Genomic DNA, 24,403 nt, shown 5'->3' with positions numbered 1-24,403 from the left:
TCCACCTTCTGCAAGGCTATCCTGCTAGGCATTCCAGCTGTAGTATGATGGTTTTGCTATTATTTCCAAATTATTGCAAAGTAAGAACAAAATGTCATAGTATAAAATTTAAAAAAAAAGCAACACACATCAAAGTTGCTGGTGAACGCAGCAGGCCAGGCAGCATCTGTAGGAAGAGGTGCAGTCGACGTTTCAGGCCGAGACCCTTCGTCAGGACTAACTGAAGGAAGAGTGAGTAAGGGATTTGAAAGTTGGAGGGGGAGATGCAAAATGATAGGAGAAGACAGGAGGGGGAGGGATGGAGCCAAGAGCTGGACGGGTGATAGGCGAAAGGGATAAGAGAGGATCATGGGACAGGAGGTCCGGGAAAAAAGACAAGGGGGGAACCCAGAGGATGGGCAAGGGGTATATTCAGAGGGACAGAGGGAGAAAAAGGAGAGTGAGAGAAAGAATGTGTGTATAAAAATAAGTAACAGATGGGGTACGAGGGGGAGGTGGGGCATTAGTGGAAGTTAGAGAAGTCGATGTTCATGCCATCAGGTTAGAGGCTACCCAGACGGAATATAAGGTGTTGTTCCTCCAACCTGGGTGTGGCTTCATCTTTACAGTAGAGGAGGCCGTGGATAGACATATCAGAATGGGAATGGGATGTGGAATTAAAATGTGTGGCCACTGGGAGATCCTGCTTTCTCTGGCGGACAGAGCGTAGATGTTCAGCAAAGCGGTCTCCCAGTCTGCGTCAGGTCTCGCCAATATATAAAAGCCCATATCGGGAGCACCGGACGCAGTATATCACCCTAGCCGACTCACAGGTGAAGCGTTGCCTCACCTGGAAGGACTGTTTGGGGCCCTGAACGGTGGTAAGGGAGGAAGTGTAAGGGCATGTGTAGCACTTGTTCCGCTTACACGGATAAGTGCCAGGAGGGAGATCAGTGGGGAGGTATGGACGGGACGAATGGACAAGGGAGTTGCGTAGGGAGCGATCCCTGCGGAATACGGGGGGGGGGAGGGAAAGATGTGCTTAGTGGTGGGATCCCGTTGGAGGTGGCAGAAGTTACGGAGAATAATATGTTGGACCCGGAGGCTGATGGGGTGGTAGGTGAGGACCAGGGGAACCCTATTCCTAGTGGGGTGGTGGGAGGATGGAGTGAGAGCAGATGTACGTGAAATGGGGGAGATGCGTTTAAGAGCAGAGTTGATAGTGGAGGAAGGGAAGCCCCTTTCTTTAAAAAAGGAAGCCATCTCCCTCGTCCCAGAATGAAAGGCCTCATCCTGAGAGCAGATGCGGCGGAGACGGAGGAATTGCGAGAAGGGGATGGTGTTTTTGCAAGAGACGGTGAGAAGAGGAATAGTCAGATACGAGAAAGAAATCTCTATCAGGTTTCTTTCTCATATCACTTTTTTTGTCAAAGTCATTAAGTGACTGCATTTAATTTTGAGAAGAGCAAGATGCTTTTGTGAACCTAGTTAGACACTCCAGAATAAATTCAATACTTTTCCAGGTAGGCTGACTTGCCATTTATTATATTGTAACATGTAGTAATATTTTGTTACTCTTGCGTGATTTTTTTTTTAAAATTGTTCTTGCTTCTGTTACTTCAACTACTACTTACTGTGAGCATGTTTAGTGAAAAATAGAAATCATTTAGTAATAAATTTGATGCCTGTATCTTTTACAGCACTGCCTCTGTCAGTGGATTTGTACAAAACAGTGGTAACTTTCCTGTTTTCAGCAACAGTATAAACTGCAGCCTTCATTTCTTTTAACCATAGAGTGAATCATGCATTCAAGTCAGCAACTCGACTTGTATCACATGTTCAGACCCCAAAATCCAATCATTGTCTTCTAGCCAAGAAGGAAGCTTGTAGCTGCTGCTGTGAGAGCCAGAGCATTTCCCTAGAGTGTAAACCAAGTAAATCCACATTGTTTACATTCAAGATCAATTTCAGTGTAAAGGAAGATCAGCATACTACATAAACTGCATTAGGACAGTACAGAGGGGTATTGTAGTCCAGTTTGTCGTTGTTCAGGAGCTGAATTGCCATTGGGAGGTCATGACCCACTGGAATGCAGAACTCTAATAACCTCTGCATTGTGCACGTTACCTTTCTCTACTATCTCAGTTTCTAAGCATTACTGGATTGATAATCATTGTTGTGTTTCCAACATCTCTGTCAAAAAGTTAATTAAATTTTTATATCACAGTTGGCAACATGCCATATAACATATTTTGTAGCTGTGTCTTTCCTTTTCTCACCCTTACTTTTCAGTTTTGTTGCTTTGTGTCTCTGTCTCTTTTCTTTTACTGTGGTTGGTATCATTTTGATACAGTATGTGTTAACGTTTCTTTATATATTCGTACTGTTCCTTGATGGACCTTGGCTGTCATTCACTGACACCCTTCCAGTACATTACATAAGAAACAATCCTAATGCAGTGAAGGCTAGCATACCATTTGCCTCCTGAAGTTGCTTGCAACACCCATGTTTGGCTTTCAGTGACTGAAGGAAATCCAGGTCCTTTTAGAAATAACAAAACCAGTCACTCACTCATTTTTTTTTCCTAAAAACAATATGATTTCCTTTTGTTTTTGTTCCAAAATGAATACATTTGTATTTTTCCACATTGTATATATCTACTGTGCTCCAACTCACTCACTATATTCCTTTGAAGCCTCTTTATGATTTATGTAGATTGAGAGAAGTTGGACATGGGCACTGATTATTGAGATGTTTTGAATTTAGTGGATTCAGAACTAATGTTTCAAATGTGGCTTTAAGTGTTATGTTTATTAAACAAAACAAAAATAAACTGCTTCTGAGCCCTTGAGATGCAACAAACATCTGATATGCATATTTATTTAGGCAGTAGAAATTTGTCAGAAGTTTAAACAGTAGGAAAATATATTTTTGGAAGTTTACTGTATAATTTGAGAGAAAAATTCTATCTTATTAAATCTATTAGTGGTATTATTGTTTAACATTTGACATCCAAGAAGCTTTCTACTTTTTGAGTATGCTGCATTTAGAAAACAAACACAAATTTTTAAGTTAAAGATCATGTTTCAGCTTCATGAACGTAGTGTTTCAGAAATCATGGTGCAATAATCTTTGGATAAAATGAACAATTCATTTTAAAATCTTACAACTTTTTTTTCATTATGGGCCTACTGTTTCTCAATCAGTTTCAACAAAATGGGCATTGGTGGTGAGATATTAAAGAGGCTTTTAGACCATAAGGTCATAAAATATAGAAGCATAATTAGGCTATTTGGCCCATCGAGTCTGCTCCACCATTTCATCATGGCTGATCCAATTTTCCTCTCAGCCCAAATCTCCTGCCTTCTCCCCATATCTCTTCATGCCCTGATAAATCAAAAATCTATCAACCTCTGCCTTTATGTATATTTAAGTCTTGGCATGTGGCCAAGTGGTTAAGGCATCAGTCTAGTGATCTGAAGGTTGCTAGTTCGAGCCTCAGCTGAGGCAGCGTGTTGTGTCCTTAAGCAAGGCACTTAACCACACGTTGCTCTGCGGTGACACCGGTGCCAAGCTGTATCAGCCCTAGTGCCCTTCCCTTGGACAACATTGGTGGCATGGAGAGGGGAGACTTGCAGCATGGGCAACTGCCGGTCTTCCATACAACCTTGCCCAGGCCTGAGCCCGGGAAATCTTTCAAGGTGCAAATCCATGGTCTCACGATGCCTATTAAAGACTTGGCAAAGAATTCCACAGATTCACCACCCTCCGGCTAAAGGAATTCCTGCTCATCTCCATTCTAAAAGGATGCCCCTCTTAAAAAGAGGGCATACAACAAAGCAAAAATTAGCAGGAAGTTAGAGGATTGGGAAGCTTTTGAAAACCTACAGAGAGCAACTAAAAGAACCATTGGGAGGAAAATGATGAAATATGAAAGAAAGCTAGCAAACAATATCAAAGTGGATAGTAAAAGCTTTTCAAGTATGTTTTTTAAAAAAAGAGATGAGAGTGGATTAGAAAATGAGGCTGGAGGAATAATAACGGGCGAAAAGGAGATAGCAGATGAACTAAATGAGTATTTTGCATCAGTCTTCACTGTGGAAGACACTAGCAGTGTGCCAGATGTTGTAGTGTGTGAAGGAAGAGAAGTGAGTGCAGTTACTATTTCAAGAGAGAAGGTGCTCAAAAAGATGAAAGACCTGAGGGTACATAAGTCAACTGGACCAGATGAACTGCACCCTAGGGTTCCGAAAGAGGTGGTGGTAGAGATTGTGGAGGCATTAACAATGATCTTTCAAAAATCATTGGACTCTGGTATAGTGTCACTCCACTCTTTAAGAAAGGAAATTGTAGACCAGTTAGCCTGACCTCAGTGATTGGGAAGATGTTGGAGTCAATTGTTAAGGATGAGGTTACGGAATACTTGGTGATACAGGCAAAATGGGACAAAGTCAGCATGGTTTCCTTAAGGGAAGATCTTGCCTGAAAACCCTATTGGAATTCTTTGAGGAGATTACGAGTAGGATAAATAAAGGATGCAGTGTATGTTGCATATATGGACTTTCAGAAGACCTTTGACAAGATGCCACACATGAGGCTGCTTACCAAGTTAAGAGCCCATGGTATTACAGGAAACTTACTAAAATGGTTAGAGCATTTGGTGGTTGGTACAAGGCAGCGAGTGGGAATAAAAGGATCTTTGTTTGGTTGGCTACCAGTGACTAGTGGTGTTCTGCAGGGATCCGTGTTGGAGCTGCTTCTTTTTATGCTGTATATCAATGATTTAGATGATAGAATAGATGGCTTTGCAGCCAAGTTTGCAGATGATACGAAGATTGGTGGAGGGGCAGGTAGTGTTGAGGAAACAGGAAGGCTGCAGAAAGGCTTGACTAGATTAGGAGAATGGGCAAGAAAGTGGCAAATGAAATACTATGTAGAAAAATGCATGGTCATACACTTTGGCAGTAGAAATAAATGTGCAGACAGTTTTCTAAACAAGGAGAAAATCCAGAAATCTGAAATGAGAAGGGACTTGGGAGTCCCTGTGCAGAACACCCTAAAAGTTAACTTGCAGGTTGAGTTGGTAGGAAGGCAAATGCAATGTTAGCATTCATTTCAAGAGGTCTAGAATACAAGAGCAAGGATGTGATGCTGAGTTTTTATAAGGCATTGGTGAGGCCTCACCTTGAGTGTTATGAACAGTTTTGAGCTGCTCATCTGAGGAAAGATGTGCTGGCATTGGAGAGGGAAGAGCAAGTTCACAAAGATGATTCTGGGAATGAAAGGATTATCATACGAGGAATGTTTGACAGCTCTGGGTCTATACTTGGAATTTAGAAGTATGAGGGGGATCTCATTGAAACTTCATCAAATGTAGAAAGGCCTAGAACGGAGTAGATGTGAAAAGATGTGTTCCCTGTGTGGGGGAGTCTAGAACAAGAAGGCGTAGCCTCAGGATTGAGGAGCGTCAATTTAAAAGAGATATAGTGAAATTTCTTTAGCCAGAAGGTGGTGAATTTGTGGAATTTGTTACCACAGGCAGCGGTGGAGGCCAGGTCATTGGATGTATTTGAGACAGAGATTGATAGATTCTCGATTGGACAAGGCATCAAAGGTTTTGGGGAGAAGGCCGCACAGTGGGGCTGAGGAGGGGAAAAATGTAAGCCATGATTAAATGGCAGTGTAGACTCGATGGACCAAAGAGCCTAATTCTGCTCCTATATCTTATGGTCTTATTCTGAGGCTGTGTCCTCTGTTCTTAAACTATCCCACCTAGAAAAATCCTCATCATTCACTCTGTCAAGGCCTTTCACCATTTGATAGGTTTTAATGAGGTCACCCCTCATTCTTCTGAATTCTAGTGAATACAGGCACAGAGCCATCAAATGCTCTTCATATGACAAGCCATTCAATCCTGGAATCATTTTTATGAACCTTCTTTGAACCCTCTCCAGTTTCTGCACATCCTTTCTAAGATAAGGGGCCTGAAAATGCACACAATATCCAGGTAAGGCCTCACCAGTGTTTTACAAAGTCTGAACATTGCGTCCTTGCTTTTATATCCTAGTCCTCTTGAAATCAATGCTAACATTGCATTTGCCTACCTCACCACAGACTCAGGCTGCAAATTAACCTTCAGGAAATCCTGCACAAGGACTTCCAAATCCCTTTGCACCTCAGAATTTTCTATTTTCTCTCCATTTAGAAAATGGTCAATCCTTTCATTTCTTTTACCAAAGTGCATGTCCATTCACTTCCTGACACTGTATTCCATCTGCCATTTCTTTGCCCCTTCTCCTAATCTGTCCAGGTCCTTTTGTAACCTCTCTACTTTCTCAAAAATACCTTCCCCTCCACCTACCTTCATGTTATCTGTCAACTTACCAACACCATCAATTCCATCATCCAAATCATTGACATATAATGTAAAATATTCGGTCCAAACACCGATCCCCATGGAACACCACTAGTCACCAGCAGCAAACCAGAAAAGGCTCTCTTTACTCCCACTTGTTGCCTCCTGCCAATGAGCTACTGCTCTAACCATGCTAGAATCTTTCCTGTAATACCATGGACTCATAGCTTGTTAAGCAACCTGTGGCACCTTGTCAAAGGCCCTCTGAAAATCCCAGGACATCAACCAATTATCCTTTGTCTATCCTGCTTGTTATTTCTTCAAAGAATTCCAACAGATTTGTCAGGCAAAATTTTCCCTTCAAGTACCCTGAGGTCTCATTCTTAATAATTGACTCCAACATCTTCCCAACCACTGAGGTCAGACTAATTAGGCTATTGTTTCCTTTCTTCTGCCTCTCTCCCTTCTTGAATAGTGGAGTGATGTTTGCAATTTTCCAGTCTTCCAGAACCATGCCAGAATCTAGTGATTCTTGAAAGATCATTACTAATGCCTCCACAATCTCTTTAGCTACCTCTTTCAGAACTATGGAGTGTACACCATCTAGTCCAGGTGACTTACCAATCTTCAAACTTTTCAGTTTCCCAAGAACCTTCTCTCTAGTAATGGTAAATTCACACACTTCATGACCCCTGATACCTAGAACTTCCACCATGCTGCTAGTGTCTTCTACCATGAAGACTGATGCAAAATACTTTTCAGTTTGTCTGCCATTTCATTGTCTACCTCTTTTATGAAAAGACTTTACATTGTACAATGCAGACATATGAAGTTGAGAGTCAATAAATAAAATGCTTACGAAATCCTGGCAAAGATCAGTCATTTTAAATAAAAATTGTACTACTGAAACTGTTGAAAATGCTCAACAAATCGGGAAGTGTCTCTGGAGAGAAAAAGTTTTAATTTGTCAGTTGATGACCTTTCATCAGAGGTGTAAGAAGTTGCAGATTTCAGTCAACTGCAGTGCCAGGAAATGGGAGATGGGAAGAAAAGGTTTCAAGCAAAGGTCTTTAATGGAACATGACCATGCAGGTTAGGAGCAGGAGTATCCCTCTCAGCTCCTCAATTCTGCCTCCCCTCCCCACCCATTCAGTTAAGATCACAGCTGATGCCGATGAACTCATCTCTGCACTTCCACCTATTCTTGTTAACCTTTACTGCTCAAGAATTTACCTCTCTCAGGCTTAAAGTATCCAGAGACTGCTTCCACAGCCCTTTGGAGAAAAGGAGTTACAGAGGCTTGCAGCTCTTGATCTCGAGGAGGAAATGTTTCTCCTCACTCTCTTAGATAGGCACAGCTTTACACAGTGACACTAAGGAACTTGTATGTTTTAAATGCTCTGTTCAGAATCAGGTTTAGTATCATTAATATATGTTGCAAAATTAGTTGTTTTATGACAGCAGTACAGTGCAATACATTGTGTATTATAAATTTTAATAAGAAATATATACATTTTAGAAAAGATAAATAAGTAATGCAAAAAGAGTGAGGTGGTTTTCATGGGTTCATTGTCCATTCAGAAATCTAATGGAGGAAGAGAAGAAACTTTTCCTAAAATGTTGAGCGTATGTTTTCAGGCTCCTGTCCCTCCTCTCTGGTAATAATGAGAAGAGGGTATGTCTTGTGTGATGGGGGTCCTTAATGATGGATGCCACCTTTTGGAGGCATCTTGCTTTGAAGATGTCCTTGATGGTGGGGAGTTCTCTTAAACTCCTAGCAGAAATCAGTATACCCTATCCAAACTTTCATCGTAAGACAATCTACCTACATTGGGGTATTAGTCTGGTAAACTTTCTCAGAACTGCCAACAAGTTAACATCCTTTGTTAATGAAGGTTAGCTGTACTGAAGACCTGAAGAATATGTAAACACATTACCAGCAGTTGCTGTTGCAGAATTTAGTACAGTCGGCCCTTCTGATCTGCGAAGGATTGGTTCTGGGACCCCTCGCGGATACCAAAAATGCGCGGATGCTCAAGTCCCTCATTCAACCTGTCTCTATGCGATGGACCAGACCCAGCGGAACCCTGCACCTTATTTAACCTGTCTCAGTGTGGTGGGCAATAGGACCCAGCGGCAGAGCTCTAAATCCGCAGTGTTTCTGTTCACAAAAATAATCACGATCACGATTTAAAATAAAGTGGAAATAAAGCAATCAGAAAGAGGTGAAACGCCATCGGTCATTGGAAAAGCGTTAGGCTACAGTCGGTCAACGATCGGAACAATTTTAAAGGATAAAATGAGAAAGGCCCTGCCCGATCAAAGCAACAATTATTACGCAGCAACGCAGTGGTTTAATTATTGGGTTTTGAGTTTTTGATACTCCACATCAACCCGGCAGGGATGGACAGTGCGCTCGGGAGCGATCTGTCACAGGATCAAACCTGGGAACTTCCGTTCTCGAGCCCGGCACTGGAACATACATTTCTTAAGTACTTTATATGCATAGAAAGGTAAAATATAGTCATAGTCATACTTTATTGATCCCGAGGGAAATTTGGTTTTGTTACAGTTGCACCCACCAAGAATAGAGTATAAATATAGCAATATAAAACCATAATAATTAAATAATAATATGTAAATTATGCCAGGAAATAAGTCCAGGACCAGACTATTGGCTCAGGGTGTCTGATCCTCCAAGGGAGGAGTTGTAAAGCTTGAGGAGTTGTATAGTATATATACTAAGACAAATGTTTGACTAACTGACGCTAAATAATATCGGATGTACCTGTTCCGACTTACTTACTAAGAGAACTTGCGTTTTTTTCCGATCCCGATCCACGATAACCTATGCATATCCTCCCGTATACTTTAAATCATCTCTAGATTACTTATAATACCATGTAAATGCTATGTAAATGGTTGTTATACTGCATTGTTTAGGGAATAATGACAAGAAAAAAAAGTCTGTACATGTTCGAACAACAAGTGCTGGAAGAGCAGTTCTGGGTTTTCTCGATTCGCAGTTGGTTGAATTCACGCATGCAGAACTCGCGGATAAGGAGGGCCGATTGTATGAAGCTGGGAACCTCGTAGCTCATTTGATTTCTTTTGCTATTCACAGAAAGAGTAGTCAGTTCTTTGAATTATCGCTGGTTTACAGTGAAGAACCAGGATTATATAGTGGATAATCCAAAGAAATTGGATATAAAATGGTGCTGGTGAAACACAGTGGTTACTTGCTGGCAGCAAGAACAACTATTAACTACTTTATTAATCATTTCTTCTCGAAAACAATCAATAGCTTGTAACTTCCCTTTTGGAGTCGAGCTTTTGAGTCGCCTTTGCGACCTGTCATTTTTACAGTGCAATTCGAAGTCTCAAAGATGCAGGATGGTTGTGTTTGAGCGAACTTGGAGGTGATTGGAAGTGGAAGAACCAAGGCGAGGCAGAGTTGAAGTGATGGAACCCAGGCCCGAGAGCGAGGAACAACCCGAGGTTTGATTTGAGTGCTGTGCTGAACTGGAAAGGTCAGGCACGGGCTGAATCAAGGTCTCGGGTCCCAGGCTGGAGAGCATATCGAAGCAGCAGGGCCCAGGTCTGAGAGCAAGGGACAATGCGCTGTTTGGCTAATTTAAGCGCTGGGCCAGGTTGAAACATTCAGGGTGTCGGGACAGGAGATAAGAGACAGACCAGTGTTCTGCTCGCTGTTCCGAAGGTTTACAAACACGAGAAAATTTGCATTTGCTGTAAATCCAAGGCAACGCCCACAAAATGCTGGAGGAACTCAGCAGGCAGAGCAGTGTCTATGTAAAAGAGTAAACAGTCGAAGTTTTGGGCTGAGACCCTTCATCAGGACTCATCAGGACCGCAAGATTTACACTCATCTCTGCACTGAACTGAGACTGTGGCCTGCAATTAACAGGCGCTGGGATCTGTGATGACTGCCTTCATGGCTGTGGACTCATTGTCATAAGCTTCAGTTCTGAATGTTATTTGCTTATTTTTATTATTTGCATGAGTTGTTTTTCCTTTTCTGCGCATAGGATGTTTGACAGTCATCTTTTTTAAAAATGGGTTTCATTGGGTTTCTTTGTTTTATGGCTGCCTGCTCATCTGATAATTGGTGTAAACTGACAGCACTTCGAGTCGCTTGACTGGCAGTATACTGAGCAGGATTTGAATAAAGATTGTGCTCTGGTTCTGACAATTTCCCATAAAAAAGAATGAATGCATTTATATATAACACATTTTATGACCTTGGCACCACTGTAGTGTAGTGGTTAGTGCAACATTATTAAAGCTCGGGGCACTGGAGTTTGGAGTTCATTTCTGATGCCATGTGTAGGAAGTTTGTATGTCCTTGCAGCATTTGTTGAAGCGTGGATTTCCCCTCACATTCCAAAGACCTACTGGTTAGTAGGTTAATTGGTTGTTGTAAATCATCTTGTGATTAGGCTAGGTTAAATAGGTGGGTTGCTGGGCTGTGTGGCTTGTTGAGTTGGAAGGGCCTGTTCCACACTCTTATCTATTAAATTAAAATAAAATTCTTTTGAACTTTTAAAACACAGTAATAAAGTGGGACTATTTCAATCAATTGGCATTCAACGTAGATCAGCCAAACTATAATAGAACTTAAGAAAATCAAAAATCAGCAGATGCTGGAGATCTGAAATGAAAATAGCATTAAGCAACATCTGTGGAAAGAGAAGCTGGTTGTAGACCTCCTTTGTCAGAGCAAGGAAATAGAGAAAACAAGATGGTTCTAACTGTAATGTGACAACAGCAAATAATCTATTTAAAAGACATTGATTGGGGGAAGAAATATTGGCTCCACAGCTATTTCAAATAGTACTATAGAATCCTTTATATCCATTAAGCTCTTCTTGTCTGAAAAGTTTTTATTTATAGTGTGGCATACTTTTTCTGCTCTATCATACCATCAGCCTAGATTTTTACTTTCAAGCCTTGGACTGGTAATGGAGCCCAGAACTTTCTCTCAGGGCTGTGGCAGATTAATTTGGAGGGTTAAGCAAACGATAAGTGTCATACCTCTGCCACTTTGCTAACTGTCCCATTTTTTAAAAACTGTTTGATTAAAAATAATTGTTACTGTAAGGATGCCAAACAACCAATGTTATGGACGTGATAATGGAATGGTTACTTCAATGTAAAATATTCTTTTGCTTCATAGGAAACATTATCAAATGATGTCAATTGTGTTGAAGAAATCCTGAAGGTAAGCTCTAGTGCTGTTAAGTTTTGCATTGTTTTAATACAAGTCTGCTGCTGTTGTTACAGAAAAGAATAACTTGATAGTATACAACAACACTTTTTTTCCAAACTATTGCTGAAAAAGATGGTGTAATACATAAAAACAAATAGATTTTGAAGTCTTTTTATACGCTCAGTTCCTATATAACTACTATGTAGTTAATCCTTTACATAAAAGTGAACTTTGGACATGAGCTCAGGAACAAGGACTTCTGAAGAGTTCCAAGATGATATGCAAATAAAATTAGAAGCAGAAGCGCTGTGAATTGAACACAGGTGGTCCTTTATGGAAAATGTACCTTTCTTGGTATGTTTTTGAGAGCCAAGTTCAATGGATTAATTAATCTGTTTGCTTCATGGCCAGAAAGCTGGCAAAATACTATTGCCTCCAGAATGTGTTGTGAACCACTTTGGTTAAATTAATGTTTGTAATTCTGCCATTATACAAGTATTTGCATTAGATATTTTGTTTTTTTTTACTAAATAAATCATAGGAGATATTTTGTTTTAGATTTTTTGCTCCAAATAATGATTGCTGAAGTAATAAACTTTTTGAAACTTTCAGAACCTGTCTGTAACAAGGTTGCGTGTACAAACCATTATTTGTTATAATTATGCTATTTTGCCGGTAGAGTATGAATGCCATAGGGATTGTTGCTCCCCTTTCCTGGACATCAGTGGGGTGGTTTTGCCATTTTCCTGGTTGATTCAATTCTTTGTTCCTACCTGCACTCATTTGCTAATGCGTGTGTGTGTGCAATCCACAATATAATTCTCATGTGTGTGTGTGTATATGTAAATAGGTCATGTATATTTTAATATTATTAACCATTGTTGCTTTATATAATGACCAACCAGTTCCAGATTTCATTGCAAAATGGTTTGCATCTGTGATACTGTAGCATGTTTAATTATCTATACATTTTGTTACAGTCATTAATGTCAAATTGGTTTAAGGATTGTTCTATTATGTGGGATCTTCATAATTAGGAAGATGGAAATAACCTCTGAACATTTTTGGGTATTTTGATAGGAAATGACACATTCGTGGCCGCCACCTCTCACTGCCATCCAAACACCTCATACAACAGAACCATCAAAATTTCCTTTCCAAAACAAGGTATGTGAAAACATATGTGATTGTTTTGTACAGAAATTGTGTTTATCACTATGAATTCAGTTGTAATCATAAATTTTATTTGGATCGCTTTAGGAGAAAAATGTATGCTCAGCTGAGAAAATATTTGAACTACTTAGTAATTTCTGATGAATTAAATTGCACTAAATCTTATTTCCTTTGCATTTTATAGGACACCCCTGTCCCTTCTGGCTTTGTAGAACACAGTGAGTGATCACTTAAATCTGATTTATCTTTATTTATAATTTATTTATTTAGCGCATGGGTTCCCAATCTTTTATATGCTATGAACCAATACCCGTAATCAAGGGGTCCGTGGATCCCAGGTTGAGAACCCCTGATTTAGAGGTACAGCATGGAATAGGTCCTTACAGCCCTTCAAACTGTGCCACCAGCAACCCACTGATTTAACCTTAGTCTTAATTGCAGGGCAATTTACAATGAGCAATTAACCTACTAACCAGTACGTCTTTGCACTGTGGGAGGAAACCAGGGCACCTGGAGGAAACCCACATGTTCATGGGGAGAACGTACAAACTCCTTACAAATGGTGTTGGAATTGAACTCTGAACTCTGACCCCCTCCCCAGCTCTAATTGTGCTCCTCTGACCTCTACGATACCATGGCACACTGTGTTGTATATACACTGTCTTGTAACTGCAGATGAATTCAGTTATTTTATACAATGGATTCTGGTTAATTGGTCATCGGTTAATCTGGGCAGCCGCTTATTTGGGACAACTCTTAAAGAACAAAAACAATTTGAGAAAACAGCCAAGATTCCCTTTGTTTATTTGGGACACTATGTCACTTAATTGGGACTGGAGGCTGTTGCCAAAGAGTTTCTGCCTAGCATTAATCACGTGCACTGTTAGACACTATACAGTGAGCAAAACAGTTCAGTATTGTCAGAACACTGAGCAAAGCAATTTAGAATTGTTTTTAAATAGTGTCAGTTGTGTGTGTGCTTGTGTTTGTTTTTATTGTCGCTGATAGTGGCAAGGCAATTCTGAACTGTTTTGCTCACTGTGGTTTAAAGCGTTCAGGATTAGAGATGTCAGAACAGGCCGGGAGTGAAAATGAAACGAGTTCACTACTTCAGCAAATTAGGAACTATGAAGAATTTGAAAGTATCAACACTCATCTTGAATATTACAATGAAAATGCAGATTTAGAGGATGCAATCGATGAAAGTAGTCTATTACCTGCACTACGTGTCTGCACTGACTTTATTCATCATTCAATCAAAGAAGATGGCAGTGTACACTGGATGAATTCCTCTGTTGATAACTATTAGGAACTAATACAGTTTTATAGTACTATATTGGTATTGATAGTGTTCTAATTTGTTCTGTATTTCATTTAAATTTGTTACTCAGTTAAATGGTAGTTTATCTCTTTTATACAAATTTAAACTATTTTTGTGAAATTGGCTAATTGGAGCAACCACTTAATTGAGCCAAAATGTAGTGCAGTATTAATCCAATTTAAAAAGCTTGTTACAATTGGAAAAAAAACTTGCATTTACAATGGAAACCAGCTAGTAGCAGTAAAACTATTTGCACTTCAATAAAATTCCATTTAATGATTGAGTGGGTAGAGTAATGATTCTGTTTAAGAGATTACTACCATTTACTAATAGCACCTGACCGCTTAACCCATACTGAAAGGTATAGATTTCCATAATTACTTTGTAACATTTTCACAATCTCTTAACAGCATTCATTTCATTTCAGCCACAGGAAACAGCAAATATGTGGTTTGTGTTTTTTTTAAATGTCATGCAGGTATAGAAACAAAGAATAGTTGCAGCATCAAAGTGTTCCTCAGTATTTATCCATTCCCTGATACATAGATCAAACTTTATTTCATTTTATACACTTATGATTTTGTTTTTGTCAAATGGAGAAAGAACAGAGTTTCTACCTATTTCTTATCACAGTTTTCATATAAAACTGTGCTTCAGCTTTTCCCTGCATATCAGAATATGATCACAGGTTGTTAGGATATTGAAGGAGGACAATGGATGTGGTCAGTCTTTGTAGTTGCACAATAGGGTGAACTCCACCCAGCATGCAGATTGTTTGAATAGTGGAAGATTTCTAGAAGTTGATATTGCACTTGTTAAGAACTACTACGACTGCTATTCAATTCTTATACACCAAACTAACTCTCAGTACATAGTAATGCACTCAGTTTCATGAGGACTTGTAGAAATTAGCAGCAGTTCATAAGTTTTGTGTAATCTCCTTTGGGAATACAGGCCACAAAATAAAAGATACTAGTAGGATGCAAACACGAGGAATTCTGCAGATGCTGGAATTTCAAGCAACACACATCAAAGTTTCTGGTGAACACAGCAGGTTATATTATTATTGATGCTGCCTGACCTGTGTCCACCAGCAACTTTGATGTGAGATACTAGTAGGACACTGATTTCTGAAAGGAAATTGGGGTAGTTAAAGCAATTGAGATACGACATCCACATATGACTGAAATACATGAAAAAGTTTTGGATTTCTTTTAACATTCTCATTTTTTAAACCAATTTAATTCAACTCAGTCTTTTTTGGAAAGTACAAAATACACATCCATAAGCAAAGGGAGAAAAGAACATGAAAGCAACATAGAGCAGCATTTGGAAAATATTTTAAAAATGTTTTTTTTGCTTCCCTTCTGGCCATTTGCAAGATATTTTGCTGTTTTTATTTAGGCAGTTCATTTTGTGGGCCTAAAATCAAGTAAAACTAAGGTTTAAAAAATGCCCACATTGTGGGTCTGTTACCAGATGTGAACTTTCATATTCTGTAACCTGCATACTTGCATATTACTACCTTGAAATTGCAAATTACAGAAACCTTAATGAAGGGAAATAAGATTGGAGGTAGAATGAAAAGAATTTTCAATAGCAGTTAATGAATGGATGGGTTTGTGATGACTTCGATTTCAGTCTTTGTTTCTGTGGGAGCTTGGTTTTCTACTTCTAGATTACAGTGCCAAACAGGAATGAAATTTTTGTTCTGTTCCTGACTTCGATTATAAAGACGGCATTATCTTCTTTAAGTCACTCTGCATCAGTGTTGACTATCCACTGGGTTGTTTGCTGAAGTCTTTGCCACTGAATACTCAATCAGTTGGTTCCAAATCAAGTGCAAAATTGTCAGACTGCTCACTAGGAGGCTTGACTATGAGACAAAAGCTCAAGTATTTAGGCCACATCATGAGAAGACAGGATTTTTTAGAGAAAACTCTTATGTTAGGTGAAACAGAAGGAGAGGATGACAGAGGCTACGATGGAAAGATAATATTACTCAGACAATGTATATGACCTTGGGGGATCTTTGAGAGGCTGTTTCCAACAAGAGGGCTTGGTGTGCAGGAATCCGTGAGGTCACAAAGAGTTGGACGACTTAACAACTGAACAACAAAAGTCTGCCGCTTTAGTTTTGAGTTTTTGAAATAAATATAACTCCATGAAACTTGTATTTCAGTCTTTAGTGTTCATATGTATTTTCTTTTGCAGATAAATGTGAGATTCCACCAAAAAAATCACAATCAGAAAAACTGTGAGTACTTCTTCTTCATATTGTAGCTGTGACATTTTTACAGTTTGGAATTATGTACATAATTATAAATGAATGCCAATGAATTGATCCACTTGACCCAAAACAGGAGTGTGTGGGCCATGGCAGTCAAAGCTCAAACTGGGCATGGCACATGATGATGATATTATTATATTTCTTGTGCAAGCTCCAAATTTATCTGCAATGGAATGAGTCAGTGGAATTACTCATCCTTAAAATGGCCGGGATTTTTGTACAGTTGATATGCTGCTACTCACAGTATTGATAGCTAAATGTAGTTTGGGTATCATTCCTCTTCTGTAGCAGCTACTAAGGCCTGGAAAACAATAATAGATCTCTCCCCTTCCCTCCTCTCCCCATACTTTGACAAAAGCAATGATGTTGGCTGACTTGTTGGAAGTCTTTAATTTTGAGAATTTTAGCAGTATTCAGTGTTCTTCGAGGATTGATTATTTTTTTTAAACTTATTTGCCTCTCAGGTCTTTCCACAATGAATATTCTCCTTCCATTTCACTAACACGATAACAAGTATGCTTTTATATTCTTTCCTCCAAAGCCAAATCTATGTGAGCCATCCCAGAGCTAAAATCAGAGCAAACAGTGTACCAATTTCTGTCATTTAGAAGGGTGATTCGAAAGGACTAACAACCATCAGTTCAGAAACAAGAGAAGGCAGATTAAAGACATAGGCCAAAAAACTAGTTGCCCAGTTGCTTGCTCCCACTTGCTTCAAAAAGGCAACAATTATACCAGTGCCCAAGACGAATAATGTGAGCTGCCTTAATGGCTATCACCTGGTAGCACTCACATCGACAGTGATGAAATGCTTTGAGAGGTTTGTCCTGACTAGACTGAATTCCTGCCTCAGCAAGGACTTGGACCCATTGCAATTTGCCTATTGCCACAATAGGTCAATGGCAGATGCAATCTCAATGGCTCTCCCACACTTCTTTAGACCACCTGAACAGCACAAATACCTATGTCAGGATGCTGTTCATCGACTGTAGCTCAGCATTTAGTACCACATTCTCACAATCCTGATTGAGAAGTTGCAGAACCTGAGCCTTTGTACCTCCCTCTACATCTGGATCCTGGACTTCCTAACCGGAAGACCACAGTCTGTGCAGATTGGTGATAATATATCCTCCTCGCTGACAATCAACACTGGCCCACCTCAGAGGTATGTGCTTAGCCCACTGCTCTACTCTCTATATACATGTGACTGTGTGGCTAGGCATAGCTCAAATACCATCAATAAATTTGCTGACGATACAACCATTGTTGGTAGAATCTCAGGTGGTGACGAGAAGGCATACAGGAGTGAGATATGCCAACTAGTGGAGTGGTGCCGCAGCAACAACCTGGCACTTAATGTCAGAAAGACAAAAGAGCTGATTGTGGACTTCAGGAAGGGTAAGATGAAGGAACATATACCAATCCTCATAGAGGGATCAGAAGTGGAGAGAGTGAGCAGCTTCAAGTTCCTCGGTGTCAATATCTCTGAGGATCTGACCTTGGCCCAAAATATCGATGTAGTTATAAAGAAGGCAAAACGGCGGCTATACTTCATTAGGAGTTTGAAGAGATTAGGCATGTCAACAAATACACTCAAAAATTTGTTTAGATGAACCGTGGAGAGCATTCTGACAGGCTGCATGTCTGTCTGGTATGGAGAGGCTACTGCACCGGACCGAAAGAAGCTGCAGAGGGTTCTAAATCTAGTCAGCTCCATCTTGGGTACTAGCCTACAAAGTACATCTTCAGCGAGTGGTGTCTCAGAAAGGTAGCTTCCATTATTAAGGACCTTCAGCACCCAGGGCATGCCCTTTTCTCACTGTTACTATCAGGTAGGAGGTACAGAAGCCTGAAGGCACACACTCAGCAATTCAGGAACAGCTTCTTCCCCTCCACCATCCGATTCCTAAATGGACATTGAACCCTTGGACATTACCTCACTTTTTAAAATATACAGTATTTCTGTTTTTGCACTTTTTAAAATCTATTCAATATACATATACTGTAATTATTATTTTCATTTTTTTCTCTCTCTATTATGTATTGCATTGAACTGCTGCTGCTAAGTTAACAAATTTCATGTCACATGCTGGTGATAATAAACCTGATTCTGTTTCTAATTTCCAAATGTGGTGGTTGTGAACATTTCTCGGGGTTGGGGTAGCTGATAAGGTGGCAAGTGGAAGTTGGTGATGAGTTTTTTTTATATCAAAACTCGGACCTACAGAGTAGCAGCAGTAGTAACTTACAAAATGAATTGGGCACAACTCTGTGCATTAGAAATGCAGCAATTTCCAAGCACAAAGCAACTGAGTAAGTAGTTTGAGTAATAATGTAATTATAAAGAAGTTGGTGTGTGCAGCAATGGGTGAGTTCTGTCCTTTTCTGCCATATGCTACTACAATTAGTTCTGTTCATTGAAACAAAAATCCCAAAATGGGATGTAGCACCGTAAGGAGAGGAAGGAGAATAACAAACTGAAATAATATAAATGTCTTGTGAAACCAATATTCTGTTGCTATAAAGTGAAAGGTGGAGATGATCCGAATGAAGCAGATGTTAAATTATATTACAGCATGTGAAACAATTAACTCTGGATAAATTAACCTGTATTGAGCAGTAATCAGTCAGTTGATATCTAATACCGGTTGCTCTGACTTTGACTGCATGAGGCTGCCTAATGATTAACTTACATTCTTCTATAATGATGAGATCCTACTTGGCATAAGGGAATAAGCATTCATCTGGGATTTAGCAATAAACTGTGTAAATTAGACTCCAGATATATATATAGCAATTGAAGTCTTCAGGCAGCCATGTGTATTTTGTACTCAAATTAGGTGATCACCCCAGAGGATAATTAGAATGATGCTCCACACAGCATTGGAATCAATAAATTTGTCAGTGCTTTGGTTTAAGGTAAAGGTAGTATCAAATTATCCATGAAAAAATTCTTCCCTTGGGTCATCTGTATAATTAAGTGCATATTACAACCAACAAGTTTATTTTGTTTCAGAACCTTCCTTGATGGGCTTATCTTACTGCATTGGTTGTTCAGTTTTGGAAACAATTGTCATCTAAAGCTCAGAGTCCCCTTCCCCCTTAAAGAGATTGATGCCAGCTGGTAAATACCACGTTGCAGCCTCCTACACTTTGCCCAATGTTACTGAGAATGTCTGCATAGCTGTGTCCACAGGTTGTCATAAATAAACCTAATTCCATTGTCACCTGATTCCATGTACTTTCTTGGATTTGTTACTCGTTTGTAATCAAAAGGGAAAACTTTCCCCTTGTGACCCAAGTTCTGTAGCACCAAGGCCAGTGGCAGCATCTTGATTGCTCCGCTTGCTTCAGCGAGTCACTCTTCTGTCAGTCACATTATTTGCATTTATTCGTCATCCCCTTACCAATGGGGAGATTCAGGGGATTCCTCCAAGGACAGTGACAGTAGGAAATTAGAGAACATTTCTTAAAACAGGAATGAGCACTTCCTGACACAATGTTGCCCAGAGCATTTTCCATAAAGGGTGAAAGGTATTTAGAGTCATAAAGCAATATAGTACAGATACAGGGCTCCCTGCTCAAAAAGTACATTCCCTTTATGCTGCCCACCCAGTTAGTTCCAGTTTCCTACATTCACCTATCTCTCTCTAAGCCCTGCCCCTCCATATAACTATCCACTACTTGATACCAGTTTACTTTAAACGCTTCTGGCAGCAATACATAGAGCTGACATTCTTGGGGGATTGCCTATGATGCCATATGGCTAGAACTTAGAAAATACAAATTTTCTAGTTTCTAAAGGTGCTGTACTATTTTCCCCACATTAATAAGTGGGACACCAGGTATGTAGAGATTGCTCAAAGTTGTAAGAATAAGAGGGCTGTATTTGTGGGAGATTTTAATTTCCATGGTATTGACTGAGCCACCTATAGTGTTAAGGGCCTGGATGGGATGGAATTTGTGAAATGTATCCAGGAAACTCTACTGGGTAGGTATATAGAGCGCCTTGGTCTGGACGATGCTATACTGGATCTCCTCTTGGAGATGCAGAGTAAGTAACCAAAGTAGCGGTCAGGGTGCACTTTGGCTCTAGTGACCCTAATTTTATTAGTTTTAAGATAGAAAAGAATAGGACAGGTGTTAAACTGGGGCAGGGCTCATTCTGAGGGAATTAGGAAGGGTTTAACAGAATGAGCCTGTCTGAGGCAAAAAGAATGAATGGTAAGTGTGAAGTTTCTAATATTATGATGCTAAGTGTCCAGGAGCAACTTGTTCCTGTTGAGGTGATTAGCAAGTTTAGGGAACCTTGGCTGATGACAGATATCGAGGTTCTAGTTGAGAAAAAGGTTATACCTCCTCCTCACTTACCTGTACCCCCGTTATATCTGTAACATCTGTATCCTGGATTATTGGGTTGCCAGTACTGCATTCTCTCAGTCATGTTTCTGTTATGGCTATATCATCTCAGTCCTTGGAGCCAACCCATGCTCTGAGTTTGCTTTGCCCGTTAAACATCGAGCATTGAAATAAATACAGTTTAACTGTATATTTTTTGACCTGTATCTGTGCTGTCCTGATCACTCACTCTGTTCTCACTTGCTTATGCTTTTTCCCATGACTTGTTCATGTTCAGCATCCCAACCCCTACTGTGTTAATAATCCTGCTATAGCACTAGCAGATTCCCCTGCAAGGATATTGGTCCCTCTCTGGTTCAAGTGCAACCATTCCCTCTTGTACAGATCACCTGTATCCCAGAAAAGATCCCAGGAGTCCAAGAACCTGAATCCAAGCCCCCTGAGCCACAAATTTATCTGGCTTATCCTTCCATTTCTGACCTTGTTAACACATGGTACTGTGAATAATCTAGATATCACTGCCCTCAAGCTCCTCCTACTTAATTTCTTACTTCTTAACTCCCTATACTCATTCTGCAGAACCTTGTACCTTGTTCTATCTCTGTTGTTTGTACAACATGTAACAACAACCTCTGGCTAATCACCCTCCTCCTCAAGAATTTTCTGCAGCCACTCAGAGACATCCTTTGCCCTGGAACCAAGAGGTAAAACACTATCGTGGTATCTCTTCTGCAGCATCAAAAATTCTACTCTGCCTGCTCACCATCGAGCCTCTTACTACTATGATTCGGCTCGACTGCACCCTTTCCCTGTAAGCCTCAGAGCCAATCGTGGTACCAGAGACCCAACTACTTATGCTAATCCCTAAAAGAACATTCCCCTCAACAGTATCTGTGGGTATACTAGTTACTGAGGGGAATGGCCACAGGGGAGCCCTGTAGTGATTGCTAGTTCCTTTTAGATGGATGACCACCAGGAAACTGTCTGAAGCCTTAGATGTGACCCCTTCATTAAAAGCTTCACCTGTGGTTCTCAACCTCCCGGATGGTCCTGAGTACATCTGACTCCAGGTCTAATTCCATGATCCAGTGTGCCAGGAGCTGCACTGGGACACACCTTACAGATGCAGTCATCAGAGAGACCATGAGGTTCCCCAGCTTCCCACATCTTGCAAGAGGAGCATTCCACTGCCCTAACTGCCATCCTGCCTACTCTGAATAAAGTGCAAGGGATGAACAGCAAAAATAAAATCTTACCTGATCTTACCCATGCCCATTCACCAAAACCCCTCAAGCCAAGGCATCAAACCCCGCCCCCTGCCCCCCAGTCTCAATTTCTGCCCCTAAAGGCTACTTCACTTAGCCTTGCGTTTGTTTTATTGGATAAAGTTCCCTCCAGTTTGACAATCAAAGACTTGCATCTTTAAAGTTCCTGCTCTCATTCTGCGTTTTGGAGATTACGGAGATGTGGGAATAATCCAGGAGGAAAATGTGGGAAAGTGCTGGTATAAACATGTTAGATCTTGTGGCCTATTATGGTGCTCTGACATTTTGATAATTGTACATCAATTATTTCTGAAAGGTTTGTGTCCTCAGTTATTGTGCTGTGTAAAGTGCCCTTTTGCTTGTTAAATGCAATTGATTGAATGAGGTTCCATGCAGAGAAAAGCAGCAAACAATGCATGTCATCTGCACCTCGTGCATTCAAGCATAAAGCTTTTTTGCATGTGCAGTGAGATAATACTTTTTCAGACTTCGTATAGCTAAATCAACAATTGTCTACAAATCTTAGTGTATTCTGGATGTTGCACAAGATGTGTCACGAACCAAATAAACCCTTTTTTGTAACATAGAGTTCATTGTTTGGGAATGGAACATTCGTTAATGTTACACATTCCTAAGTGATGTTTAGCATGTTTCAAATAAGTTTGTGAAAATCCTCCTGCGTATAAGCGTATACTGGAATTATATCAGCAATTACAGAAGAGGATAATCTTTCCTTTATCAGTGATCTCATTCTTTGAGTTTCTCAAAGCGCTTCTTAACCATTTTCACTATGGTTTTCTTAAATAGATGATTTCTAGGGAAAACCACTAGGTGATATATACTCTTCCTAGAGAATAAATGCATCATTTTTAAAAGAATGCATCTTTTTAGCCAGCTTCATTGTTTAATGGAATTTAGAAAAATTGAGAAACATAGAAAAACTTACATCACAATATAGACGCTTCAGCCCACAAAACTGTGCCGAACATGTCCTTACCTGAGAAATTACCTAGGGTTACCCATAGCCCTCTATTTTTCTGAGCTCCATATACCTGTCCAGGAGTCTCTTAAAAGACCCTATCGTATCTGCCTCCACCACTGTCTCCGGCAGCCCATTCCACACACTCACCACTCTCTGCATTTTACTTTTTTAAAAAACGAACAACTTACCTCCTCATACCTCCTGATACCTCCTCATTGTGTATTGATCTAGCACAGTTTATATCCTTGATACATTGCCAAAGCAAATACATGGCGTGTTAATTTATTTCAGTTGTGTTACTTAAATGTAGCTTTAAGCCATGTTAAGCTATAACCAGTTCTTTTAACTGAAGAACTCTAGTCAACAACTAAGTTAATTTATGAAGTAATGAAGAACCCAATCTCAGAAGTTTCAGGCCAACCAGAGCTTAAACTGGCACCTTACTCATTGTGTGGCATTAATTCACATACTCATTTATATACCTATTTGTACTGTTTGCTCACTGATGCAACTGTATGGTGCAACTGTAATGAAAACCAGTTTCCCCCAGGATCAATAAAGTATGACTATGACTGTGACTATGAATCATTGCGCAGTATGTGGGGCTTGTTGGGGTGCTGGTAAATGTACATTTCAACTTAATAAGAAAATGAAAAAATTTTGAATTGGAAATCATTTTGGGTGAGTAACTAAAAGTGGGCAACATTTCCAAATGTGAATTTCTGATGTTGTCTAACTTTTATTTACAAATTTATTTTCAGAATGCTTGAAAATGACCTACAGATCAGCAGTAGTGATGACAGTGATGGGGATCAGGTTAGTTTTTGACTTTTTGTTGAATATCTGTACTTAGCAAATATGAGAAAGGATTTGCTTTCCAGAGATGTAAATACTTTGGAAAGAATGCATGGTATGATCTCTTTTTCTTGTACATAACCAAAAGACTGATTTACGTGCTTTTCTTTTCACCTTCTCTTCTCTCCTATACCACCCATGCCCCTGTCCATCCCACCTCCATACCTGTTCTTCCCCTTTCTCATGCAGGTCACGGAAAAAACAGTGCCTATTTCTGTTCCGAAAAGGTACCTAATTTTTCTGTTCACATCCAGATATTTGTGTTGTGTGTTCAATACTTTTGACTCTTTAGTACAAAATCCTAGGACCTACCACTAGTAGCTTCCCTTTGTGCCTGTACCTTACTGTAAAATGTAAATCAGTGTCCTACACAACATTGAATTTTACAAAGTTTAGGAGGAACAATTGGACAAACATTCAAAGATCTATTGCTGATTTCCCTCCCCTCTTCCTGCTTTTCCAGAGACTGGTTAAAGGGTCTCACTGGGTTATGGACACTCCATAGGTATCACTGAACATTTGGGAACCTAGTGGCGTGGATTAGATGGCTGATGCAGAGCTGTAGGCACCTTCTGCAGACTGGAACAGGCCATTTCT

The 24,403-nt window shown here is 39.9% G+C and overlaps 1 protein-coding gene across 2 annotated transcripts in view; it reads left to right on the top strand.

Moving 5' to 3' along the window:
- The window catches only part of LOC134344162 (AF4/FMR2 family member 1-like), a 160,460-nt gene that overhangs the window by 89,316 nt on the left and 46,741 nt on the right, over positions 1–24,403 (top strand). For both annotated transcript variants that reach the window (XM_063043501.1, XM_063043500.1), the window contains exons 4-9: positions 11,529–11,573; positions 12,642–12,728; positions 12,919–12,952; positions 16,270–16,312; positions 23,713–23,767; positions 23,996–24,033. In XM_063043501.1, the coding sequence (XP_062899571.1) occupies positions 11,529–11,573; positions 12,642–12,728; positions 12,919–12,952; positions 16,270–16,312; positions 23,713–23,767; positions 23,996–24,033 (302 nt within the window). The remainder of the gene's footprint in view (positions 1–11,528; positions 11,574–12,641; positions 12,729–12,918; positions 12,953–16,269; positions 16,313–23,712; positions 23,768–23,995; positions 24,034–24,403) is intronic.

This window comes from Mobula hypostoma, chromosome 3, assembly GCF_963921235.1.
Source record: "Mobula hypostoma chromosome 3, sMobHyp1.1, whole genome shotgun sequence".
Classification (NCBI taxonomy): domain Eukaryota; kingdom Metazoa; phylum Chordata; class Chondrichthyes; order Myliobatiformes; family Myliobatidae; genus Mobula; species Mobula hypostoma.
Note: the sequence above shows the minus strand (reverse complement) of the source record. Positions and strands in the feature narration are given on the sequence as shown.